Raw genomic sequence first — 11,351 nt, forward strand, 5'->3', positions numbered from 1 at the left:
CTGTTTTGGTAAAAGTACGCCCTCCTGTGATATACTGTGAAAATACTACTACAGGAACAACTTCCTAAAAACACACATGTATACTCAGTAGTCGAGTTGTAAAAAAAAAAAAATCAGGGGGGATGGTCAATTTTTTTTCACTTGATGAGAAGTGAGGATGGCAGTTTTACAGGGGGGATGATTTTGACCGTTTTTATTTCAGAGGGGATGCCATCCCCCCTCATCCCCCCTCAGCTCGAGTACTGTGTGTACTGCATGTATGCATTTAGGCATTCATGGAAACTGGAAGACACAGAGGTTTGACTGAGGATGAAAGAATCTGTTGTGAGCCATATGAGGTGGAGAAGGAAATTAATTGTGTTCTATACTGTCCTTGATATTATGATTTACAACAAATATTGTTTAAATTTAGATTTAATAGGTGTTCAGAATGGAGCTTTAATTGAATAAGTCATACTCTTGCGTTTGCTGAATATCTTCTAAAGCATGGGATGGAAGGAGAAAAGCAAAATAGGATAGATAAATCTCTCAGACTCTGTTCTATTTGGACTGCTGACAATAGTTTCATGAACTGGATCAAATATACAGTGTCTGGCACCACTGGGTGCAGATGTGGATTTTGTTTTGCTTGGATTTGTGTATTCATGTGATTCGGGGGCTGGGTGTTTATGTTTATATTTGTACATTTGTTGTTTGTTGTTCCATTGTGGAATATCTCTTAAAACACTATCCATAGGAGGTGTATGTTTATGTTGATGTTTAGATGGTATTTATGTCCATGTCTGGATGATATTGGTTGGATATTGTATTGTGCTGTGAATTAACAGTGGGTCAAAACACCAGAATGTTACGTTTTTTCATTATTTAATGTGTCGGCATAATTCCATGAGGGATGGGTCATGTAAATGATCACACACGGAAATAAAATATTCATTCATCCATTCATTCGTTAGTATTCACCTGTAATGAATATTCTGTTAAAGAGGCCCAAAGTTGAATTTCACCTGTGAAACACTTTGAGAGTGGGAATTTAGCACAAGAGGTAGAGAGAGATGCAAATGTTGACCTTGTTTTCTCTGTGCCATGTAAATCGGTATGGTTGCGAATGCCTTTTCACAGTCCTGTTTGCATACGACATAGATATACCTGATGGAACATGCAGCCCAGTAACATTATGGGAATCAGTGCAACACAATACTGTCAGGACATGCACACAGACATACTCACAAAATATAATAAATTGATGTTATACAAAGGGGTGTCAATGGAAAATGACAATTTTGAACAGGTTGTTGGATAAGTACAGTATCACACTGATGGCATTGTTAACATGGAAAGGTGCAGATGCCAAGATTGTCTGTTTACAACAGGCAAAGGTCTTTTCTTAAGTCCATTTAATGTTTAACTAAGTAGGTTTTGTCTGAAATGTGGCAATAAAACAAGGACGTGTCAGCAGCCAATGGGGTAGTTTTTTGGTATTTTGCACATAACTATGACCCATATTATAAAGTTTTGTTTTGTGTCCTGGGACAAACTTCCACTTAAGAAACGCGTTAACATTTTTCACCATCATTTATCAGCTGGAAATCTCCAGAGTGTTGGGACTTATGTGCCAGTACCAGTGTGGTGGTTGTGTTGTCCCGACTTGAACCCACACACTGTTTTCATATGACTGCCTGTTTAGTCCTGGTGGTAGATATACTTTAATGAATGATTCAGGGCTTTCTACTCCTTTGGTGTTTAACAAAGTAGCACCAGTGTTGCAACAATAGTCAAGACAAAAGTTTTGTACCACACCCATCAAGAGCGATATGATTGATGTTTTGCATTTGATCCCCTTCCATGTACATCGTACTGTAGTACAGCCAGAAAAATCATTAGTACATGTTGATATAGCTGAGAAAACTTCTGGCATCAGTAGGAAATATCTTCAAGATTACGCAAAAAATCCGGTTGCTCTGACTTACTACTTGTAGAAAAAAACATGACTTTAATGACTGAAAACCATTGATATTTCATAGACACTTTTTTGGCTGTTGTATTGTTGGCTGCTAAGCAACCAGCTAAATGATACCATCAGTCGAGCTACAAATTGTGGTGTGTTCTGCTGTATATTAGTCACAAAAAAAAAAAAAAAAAAAATGCATCAAAGCGAAAATGACACTCAAGTTGGTTACATCATTGCATTTCTAATTAACTTTTATCTAATATTGACCTAAAATTCTTCAGCAAAAGAAACAATTTAACTTCCTAAAACTGTGATGGCCAATAGCCAACGGAAATCTTTCCTCCCCTTTTCCCTTTGAAATGTTCAAACCTTACTGTAATACACTGCCCACTCCTTCTTCTCCATGTCATGGGTGTGGCCCTTCACAAAGCCGTTTGGCCCTCCATTGACCTCTTTTTTCAGTCCATTATTGTCTTCACCATTTGATTGGTCCTTTCGCAGAGCCAGAGGAGGCTTACAGGTGTGCCAGTTCCACAAGACTTTATTCATATCATCCTGGGCTCTTATACCAAGCAGCTTGTCCTCGTCACTTCTCCTGTCCTCCTCATCATCGCTGTCATCTGCGGAGCGATGGCGGTGGAAGCTGCGCATCTCCCCACTGACGTTCTCAAAGTATTGGTGGATGCAAACCTTAGCAAAGCTCTTGGCGTGCTCCTTGCAGGTCTCATCAAACATCTTGCGCTCAATGTCGATGTAGTGTGACCAGTACTTGGTCTTGAGGAAGGCGGCCTGACTGAAGCACGGTCGAATAGCTCGAATCATGAATGCCGTGAAGGTCATCATGAGCAAGACCATCCATCCACATGCCTGCAAAATAGAAATAAGTATGAATAACTGGCTTGTCCTCACAATATTATAATGAAGTCAGTGAATGTGCAATAAAAATGGAGGGATGTTTTCTTCATGACCTTGATTTAAGGGTATAATTAAGATTTAATTTTCCTGTCTAATCTTGAGTCCTTTCAGCCTATCTAAAAAAGTGCACTAGTCTTCTGTTTTTTTTTTTGTTTTGTTTTGTTTTTGTTTGTTTTTTTGTTTTTTAAATACTGGAAAGGAAGAAACCTTGCACATTTTAGGTGAGCTACCTTGCTGACCCTCCACATTCAAATTAGTCATATTTGTGTATATCTAACTTGGTAAGGTATTTATCTAGCCTGACCTTTGATAATGTCATGGTAATCAGTAATTGAAAAAAAGAAGCCATATCACTTATTCATATTGTGACCACAAATCCTCTTTCTCCATTTAAGTTTGCCAGTTGCCCAACTTTACACTCCTAACAACTGTTTTGCTCTGTCCATTTTTTTTCTTTTTTTTCAATTTGCAAATATTGACAAGCCAGAATAATGAACATATAGTAACATTTGATGTTTTAACAGACAGCAAACCCCCCCATCTGTGCCCATTATTTCTGCTGACATGTCCACCTCCATGAAATGTTTGTATAAGTATAACTCCAACATGCCAACAGCCTATCCCTTCTCTGAAAAAAGCTTTGATCGACAAGTGTTGACCAGTTGCTCCATTGTTTCACTCATTCCACTTGAGCTCATAACTGATGACACCTCAGTGTAAAACCATTCACAACACAACAGAGGGGGGAAAAAAACACCTACCTGGGATATACACTTGATATATCGAGATGCTGCTACTCTTATTTCGAGGTGCTCAAACAGGTCTTTGCATGGGATTTTTGCCAGCAGTTTCATCTTTTCCATTTCTGACATACCCTTAATGAGACTGGAATTCCCAAATCGCTCAATGTCCAAATTGATGCTGAAAGCACACAGGAAGCTCTTCCCATCCATTAGAGTCACAGTTACCCACACCGCAGGTGCTATCAGGGACCGCTGTGTGATCGAACAAAACATGTAGCGAAGGATTGTTGGGTCCTTACTCCGCTTCCCTGTTGGTCTTCTCCACTCCTCAGCAAGCATTGACACATTATTGTTCAACACAAAACCTAACATGAAGAACCATATAGGTGGAATGATAAGTAGTCCAATCCCATAAGCATAGTTGTACTCTGGTATACAGGGGCAGCTGAACTCAAAGGCAGAGTACATTTGTGCACTAGCTAGGGCCATAATACCACAGATCCCATTCATGAAAGACTCCTGGTTGGACTGGAGGAACTGGAACATCATACGGAACTTATCCATCTTAAACGATAGAGCTTCTTGTTTCCAGAGGAATTAAATCCGTTAAGAGAATTGGGCAGCAAGTCAAGTTGCAGTGGTTTGAAACCAACCTGTGAGAATGACAGGAGAAAGGATCGGCAATAAATAGCCTGCTGGATCTTCTATCATTGTCATTGTTTTTTACATAAATCACTGAAAAGCAATATGTGATTAAAGCTTGAAATAGGTCGTGATGTGGTGAAAGTGTGGAAATGAAGACCTTGATTGTAACACAAAATGTCAGACGAATAGAGATATATACTGATTGGTATATACTGTACAAAACACACACACACACTTACCTGATATGCTCCTGTCACGAGTAGATAAACAAAAAGAAAAATCACCCAAAGACAATGTCCATGGTAAATACCATGCAGTTCTTGATAAACATTGTACCTCTAAACGACTGAGATATTCTCAGACTCTGTACAGGGATGTTTAAAACAGACCACATCACCTGTCATCATGCCCCTCCCATCACAGGCACCTGTGTTTCTGTGCTGTGATGTAACAAAAGATTCCCATTGACTTCCCTCTTTCCCAAAAGTAAACACAGGACATGCCTTGAAAAACACTAACATAGTTCCCAATCATTACACAATTGAAATGAATTTGTTTTTTTACTTGGACTTAGCTTCGAGTTCCTCGACCTTTTGACAGACCAGAGTGTTGAGCTGTTGTCATAGCTACGCACAAGATACCAGACATGCAAAACTGGACTCAAACCATTCAAATGACTGTGGCTTTGGGTTGGAAATTTGGTTATTATCCAAGAGGTGAAGGATGAATCTGTTTCCACTGGTTCAATCACTGCCATTTATAAAGGAACTATTACCTTGTCACATGCCAATAATAAAGTCAATTTTTTTTGTTCATTTCGCATGCCCCTTTTGGTTAACTTTACTACAATAAATGCCAGTTTTGTTGGCAATGCCCATTTCATACATATGTCATCTTTTATTTGGACGAAACTGCACCCATCAAACTGAAGCTGACCTAGACAAACCAGTTAGTACCCCACAGGAAGATAAAAGGCAAAGAGTTACAAGCCTATTCATGCACACAAACCATTTCCCACCCATCATCAGTTCTTGTTTGTGCAGTACTATCTCATCAAACACTTGGTCCTTGATCTTACAGGACAAATACAAAACATAGTCACATTATACCATCTATCAGATTAATCCAGTGACAGTACAATGTGAATGATTCACCGTAAAGTATGCTAAGAATATGTCTTTGAACTGAACAGGAAGTCTGTGCTATCCGTTTTCATCTGTTTAGTGCAGACGGAAATGTCACACCATAGCATCTGGGCAGGGTACTTCAGGAAATAAGTCACGAAAGACAACCTACAACTGCAGCTGAAATAGGAAGAGATAACCCTACTGCTGTGCAAGGTTAGTCTCTTGCTTCCTCGTTTGTACCCATCCAGACGATCAGAGGGGTTGTTGCTATTATCAGTTACATCTTCTGCTGGTGCGTATTATTGAAATTCTCCTTCATCATTATGTGCAGTAATAGATGTTCTTTTTTTCTCCACATAGTGTATGCACTGAAATGGGTTAAGAGGATGCTTTCAGGCCATTGAGGAAGTAGCTTCTTCCTCTCTTGCTTTGCATCGTTATACGCTATAGCTCTATTTGCCAATGTACACGTCACATTTTTACATTATGTTACAAATAGTTTTTCATTCAGTGTTTTGTTTTTAAACATTTCATGGAACACTTACACATTTTGCTACATCATGAAAATTAAAGCTTTTTTGGTTCAATTCAGTATAATCATACCTCGTGGGTCATCAGGAAAGCAAATGCAAAACTAAAGTGTGAGCATGAAACATTTCTTCTTGCTGTTTGATCTATTTACAGATAATATTGAAGATGCAAGATACCATCTTCCGAGTGTTCGTGGTGGCTCTGGGTCTGATTACATATCCAAGAGAGGACCCCATGGTTGAAGAATGGGATAATGTTATACCAGTGGACATACAGGAGCATGAAGACAAGTTGCTGTGGGAAAGGGAGAAACTGGAGCAGGATATGACCCCAGTCGATCAGGAAAATGCACATGGTGACACTGTAGGGGCTCAAGTGGATCCAAAAAACTCTGATGAAGGGCAAAATGAATTTACAGTTCTCAATGAGTCTGACCAACATGTTGCTCAAAATGATCATCTGCCTGTGGTAGAAGATACGTCTCTCTCCAACCACAACAAAGAGGATGAGCGTGAACTTGAAACTGACCATAAGGCTCAAGCTGTGTCTCACGTAAAGGGCTTTTTAAAGCTGCAAGAGACGAGTCCCTATAAGGCCAGTGAACAGAGAGAAGATGGAAAGACCAGTGGTTTGTTTAGAGATGAAAGCATATTACCAGGGCAACAAGAGCGGCTTGAGGTTGAGGATGTATTTAGCTCACAGCAAGAAGCGGCTCCATCAGACCTTCGCACTGAGACATCACAGGAGGACACTTTAGAGATGGCCAGCACTGACTGGGAGGACCATTACCTGTGGTACATATGGAATACATTCTCAATTATCTCCATGATCCGCTTCCTCAGGAAATATGTAAGGAGAAGTTCCCACAAGAAGTATGGAGATGATGACATTTCTGAAGACAGTCTTTTCTCAGTGAAAAGCATCTCTGGTGAAGTGCCACTGCCAGACAGTGACACTCTGCAGCGTTTTCATTCAAAATGTATCAAAAATGACAAAAGGTGGAGAGAGGATGAGTTTTTGGAGGGATTCGCAGATGACCTACTAGAAGCCATGAGGGCGGTGACTGATAGAAATGGCAGTATGGTCATTGAAGACTTTCAGATGGTGAAGGATGTGTGTGATATCATCATCCCCTTTACCCCGCCAGAGCCATACAGCTTTCAGTGTCACCTTTGGACCAACCAGACATGTGGCATGACACCAGATATGCAACTTTGTGGTAAAATAAAAATGGTAGAAAATGTAAAGATCCAAAATGGATGCCCCTGTACATCTTCCAATGCAGGAGATGATGTTGTGTGCCTGCTACATTGTGAGAATGACAATGTAAAATCAGAAATTACTGATGTTTACAACGGTCTTCTTTGCATGAAGGACACCCCCTTCCTATCAAAATCCCATGTAACCAAATGGTTTCAGGGGACTGTTCGAGATGCATGGGCACAGATATCCCATAAATACGAGTTTGAGCTGAACTTTCGCAACTCTGATGCTCCAGGTGCTCTGGTGGTTCGATTCAAATCGGGGAAGACAATCACATTCAATATGAATCCTGTGGTGAAACTCAACAGTGAAGCTTATTTCCTCATTACTGCTCACTCCTCGGACATGCTCTGGACGCTTAATGTAAGCATCTACGAGGACCGCCTCTTACACCATCTCTCCAAAAGCCTGCCTGAAAACTCATGTCACATTCAAATTCTTGAAATTGCATATTTCCTTCACAAGAGACAGACAGCACTGACAGGGGGAAGTGCTCTCAAAAACATTCATTTCAAAAACACACTAATGCATTTGCTTTTGACTAAGGCTGCAACACAGTGGCACCCTGACAACATGGCTTGTAGGCTTCGCGACCTACTGGTCTTAGTGGAGAAAAGCCTCCGGCAGAAGTTGCTCCATCACTTTCTAGTTGGAAATCCATCAACTCAAAAATACATTGAGCTTCCAGATGCATTGTCTCATGCTAAGCCTGTGAATCTCTTCCTCCCTCTTGTGGCACATGACTGTCTCTACACAAACGCTTTGGTGCATTTCCATGAGATGCTCAAAAACACTTGCATGCTAATAGAGGATTATGTGCCAAGCAAATATAGTTTAGATTAGAATCCCAACTGTTCTACTGACAAATGAGCTTCAATCTCTTGACTGGTTGTGCTTTCATCACATGGTATGGGTTAACTCTGTACTTACATTTCATGGCTTGAAATTGTGCAGTGGATAGGTTAAGTAGTATGCTATTTTAATAGTGATGGAATAATTGATTAAATAAAGAAACAAAGATGAAGGGTTCTCTTTTTTTAATTGAGTAAAATTACTTTCCTTAGGTCATTCCACTCCATAACACACGTTCAACTGTTGTCATTCGCTCAGTATGACTATTTTATTCATGCTCCCAGTACTTCATAAACTCTGCATGGTCCTCCAAGTTGTACCTCTCAGCATCAAAGTCGGTGAGGTCAGGCTCAACCTCCGCATATCCAGCCTTGTAGTCCACCTCCCAAGAATGACTTGAGACCAGGTTCCTTGAAGCTGTGAAATAATCCATATTATTTAAATACACTTGATACAGTTAGAAAACTCCCACACCAACTACTGCCACAGAAACTGAGCACATGGTTTAGTCATCTCCTTGTAATGTTGAAAAAATTGAATTGTTTTGAATACCACTGGATTTTAACTAGCAAAAGTTTTCCAAAATTAATAGCTACTTTGCAAGTGCTTTTCTGAGATGTGTTTTTGATGCTTCAGTAATTCAGTACAGGTCTAAGTATGTTCTCAGTTATTGTGTAGCATTTCTCTGCAATATTTTTAGTGGTGAACTTGAAACTCACCCTTTGGCTGTGCCGAGGGGCAGGTTGAGTCACAGCAGGTACACACCGCGTCATCACCATATAGCTCTTTCCACCTAAACCACAAAAGGACAACTTTTGTAGCAGATGTTGACTGATAGGAAAACTGAAGGGGTATAGGAGCCAACTCACTTTTTGGTAGCTGCAATGTAATTGCAGGACTTGGCACTTGCAGTTGGAGTCAGTGGCCCTATCATGAGTTCACAGTGAATGTAGAGTTGCTGGAACGTAAAGATGCCATGTTTCAGAACAAGAGTTTGTATATTCCATTTTAGTAACTCACTGAATGAGTCTGACAGTACCTTTAGTGAGGCTAGATCTGAAGCCATGTCCTTGAATACGAATGCCCCTATCCGGAACTTCACCTCCATCTTTGAAGTATGACTGACGAACGCCGACTGTGAAGTCACCTTGCCATCAATCATACAACTGCAATCAAAAAAAAAAAAAAAAAAAAAAAAGGCATGCTCAGTTTCTGAAGTCCTAGTGAACACAACTTATTCTTATTCTGGAGGCATTACATATGTTTTACCCCTGATTGTCAAGCACAGTATATTTTGGCGTCTTGCTGGGGTCTTGGGAGGCGGTCACAAAGCACTTGTTGACATACAGCCTTTGATTGCCTGCATCTTTTTCAGATTTCTTGACGACAAAGTACATTGGCTGTCCCAAAGTGTAGATTTTGGATTTAGTGATTTGTTGTCCTGATGCTGAAACAAAGGAAGTCATTTAGCACTTTCAATATGCATAGATCATTTTTATGTGCTAATACAAATTCAGTTTTTAATCTGACATCCAGTGGAAAAATTCCCTTACACAGAAGACATGTTAGAAGATGAGATTATTTGGCAATAGATACTTGCCTCTTGCGTGAATGAACAGAATTAGATCACATCAGTATGCATTTATCCTGGTCTTTGTCCATGTTTTAGCCATTTTCCACCTGCTTAAGCTCACATTTCCCCAGTATTGAACTTTCCCTTGACTCAGTGAATTTCTCAAGTTTAGTTAACATTTGGAGGGCATTCTCATACTGCTGCTGGAATACATTTTACCACTACAGTAGCTTTTGGCAAGCCAATTATCCATTTTGCCCGAATGCTTTTGGGACTTTAGATCATGCACTACACTGCCTTGTGTTGAAAATATCACAGCTTCCGAAGTGAATGAGAATGCTATTTCATGTGAGCAGGGCTTAATTTACATTTAAATGCAACATACCATCTTGAGGGATGATGGTTCCACCACTTAGTGATTTGAGGGGCCTGAAAACAGTGCCTCCTTGTGGCTTGGGGTGGAAACCAACTTTATAGGAGTGAAAGAACCTGCAGCAGACAAGTTATGCCAAGTTAAAACTGGGGTAGTAAATATTTAAACCAACTGCAAACACTTGAGTAGAATTACAGCGATGACCTCTGATATCTGCACTGCACAGGTATACTGAATGGAAGCTCCCTCACAACTGGACTGTCAGGATCTGGCTTGTAGTGGAGCACACTGGCAACGGCCACATGGTCTGGAAGGCTCTGGGAACAAAAATCTAAACATTAATCACAATGTAGTACTTTGAATCCCAGAGAGAGAGAGAAAAGAGGCAGGATAATGACAATTCACTAAAGACTAAGGAAGTTCACCAGAAGTTGGTATTTGAAATGTTTCACCCCCTAATTTGGTCTAATGTTTTGACGTGTTCACCAACCTGTGTTGTGAATCCACAGTTACTTTTCAGCATGTAGAGGAGGAAGTAGTACTCTGATGTAGCTGCATTAACAGGACACGAGCCTATTTTCAAAAACTTGTATGCTTTTTTATGGGTAAAGGCCTCTTTCTTAATCCTCACATACATTCTGTCCGTATGGCAGAGGAGCTGAATCATGGGTGGGCGGGTTGTGACACTGCCTCCAGGAGCAGCAGTCACAAGCAGTAGTTCCCTTACTGAATTAGGCATTGCTTCTCCGCCCTTCCCAGGCTTGAAAAGTTCTTTCTGGACTTTAGAGGCTGGGACACTAATGTACTCCGGCACCTTCTTGGCTTGAGGCTGAGAAGATCCACTACTCCTCAACAGTTTGGTCCTGGGTGCCCTGGGTGCCAAAGACTGGGTCTTTTCATCGTCTAGTATTTTCTCCATTGCTTCCCATTCCATTTCAGCATCAAATGGGCCATACCGAGATAAACGTTTGAATGACTGACTATAAACAGAGGAGCACACAAGCAAAAACAGCCCAGCAGGTAACAACCTCATTGTCCACAGCGCCACACACAAAACTACCTAGCACTAAGGCTTACACTTGCCCTGACAGGTTTAGTGTGGAGGTGGCGTCTCCGCATTATTTTATATTGGACAATTTCCCGGCAGTGGTCACAGCTGCTGCAAATGCTAATCAGTATCAACCAATGAGAAGCAACCAATTAGAATCACACTTCAAAACTATTGACTGAACTAACGCAACAGTTTTCTGTCTTATCATATCTTCTATCATATTCTGATCGGTTCTTGGATAGCCACAACGATAAAAAAAAAAAAAAAAAAAAAAAAGTAAACTATACACATCAGGGGTAAAAGAATATTTATTTATTTGTTTGTTTGTTT

General features: G+C 40.4%; 3 protein-coding genes across 3 annotated transcripts; 1 reads left to right on the plus strand and 2 right to left on the minus strand.

Moving 5' to 3' along the window:
* Nucleotides 1-874: 874 nt before the first annotated feature.
* calhm1b (calcium homeostasis modulator 1b) lies at nt 875-4,253 on the minus strand. The gene is made up of 2 exons (XM_030058538.1): nt 3,625-4,253; nt 875-2,815 (listed from the first exon to the last, which is right to left on the minus strand). The coding sequence occupies exons 1-2, from the start codon at nt 4,168-4,170 to the stop codon at nt 2,312-2,314; spliced, it is 1,050 nt and encodes a 349-aa protein (XP_029914398.1). The 5' UTR covers nt 4,171-4,253; the 3' UTR covers nt 875-2,311.
* A 1,314-nt stretch (nt 4,254-5,567) lies between these two features.
* LOC115362371 (inositol 1,4,5-trisphosphate receptor-interacting protein) lies at nt 5,568-8,120 on the plus strand. Its single transcript, XM_030056274.1, has 2 exons — nt 5,568-5,670; nt 6,063-8,120. The coding sequence occupies exon 2, from the start codon at nt 6,075-6,077 to the stop codon at nt 8,013-8,015; it is 1,941 nt and encodes a 646-aa protein (XP_029912134.1). The 5' UTR covers nt 5,568-5,670; nt 6,063-6,074; the 3' UTR covers nt 8,016-8,120.
* Nucleotides 8,121-8,192: 72 nt separating this feature from the next.
* On the minus strand, nt 8,193-11,079 carry zp3c (zona pellucida glycoprotein 3c). Its single transcript, XM_030054307.1, has 8 exons — nt 10,461-11,079; nt 10,175-10,287; nt 9,983-10,086; nt 9,294-9,471; nt 9,064-9,190; nt 8,894-8,982; nt 8,744-8,817; nt 8,193-8,441 (listed from the first exon to the last, which is right to left on the minus strand). Exons 1-8 carry the CDS (start codon nt 11,001-11,003, stop codon nt 8,293-8,295), a joined length of 1,377 nt encoding a protein of 458 aa, XP_029910167.1. The 5' UTR covers nt 11,004-11,079; the 3' UTR covers nt 8,193-8,292.
* Nucleotides 11,080-11,351: the final 272 nt, after the last annotated feature.

This window comes from Myripristis murdjan, chromosome 1, assembly GCF_902150065.1.
Source record: "Myripristis murdjan chromosome 1, fMyrMur1.1, whole genome shotgun sequence".
NCBI lineage: Eukaryota > Metazoa > Chordata > Actinopteri > Holocentriformes > Holocentridae > Myripristis > Myripristis murdjan.

Excerpts from the sequence above, each read along its gene's own strand:
- calhm1b (XM_030058538.1), bottom strand. The coding sequence starts at position 4,170 with ATGGATAAGTTCCGTATGATGTTCCAGTTCCTCCAGTCCAACCAGGAG. Across the intron at positions 2,816-3,624 it reads ATATCAAGTGTATATCCCAG|GCATGTGGATGGATGGTCTT; the intron begins GTAGGTGTTTTT and ends TCTATTTTGCAG.
- LOC115362371 (XM_030056274.1), top strand. The coding sequence starts at position 6,075 with ATGCAAGATACCATCTTCCGAGTGTTCGTGGTGGCTCTGGGTCTGATT.
- zp3c (XM_030054307.1), bottom strand. The coding sequence starts at position 11,003 with ATGAGGTTGTTACCTGCTGGGCTGTTTTTGCTTGTGTGCTCCTCTGTT. Across the intron at positions 9,191-9,293 it reads ACTGTGCTTGACAATCAGGG|TTGTATGATTGATGGCAAGG; the intron begins GTAAAACATATG and ends TTTTGATTGCAG. Across the intron at positions 8,818-8,893 it reads TACATTGCAGCTACCAAAAA|GTGGAAAGAGCTATATGGTG; the intron begins GTGAGTTGGCTC and ends TTTGTGGTTTAG.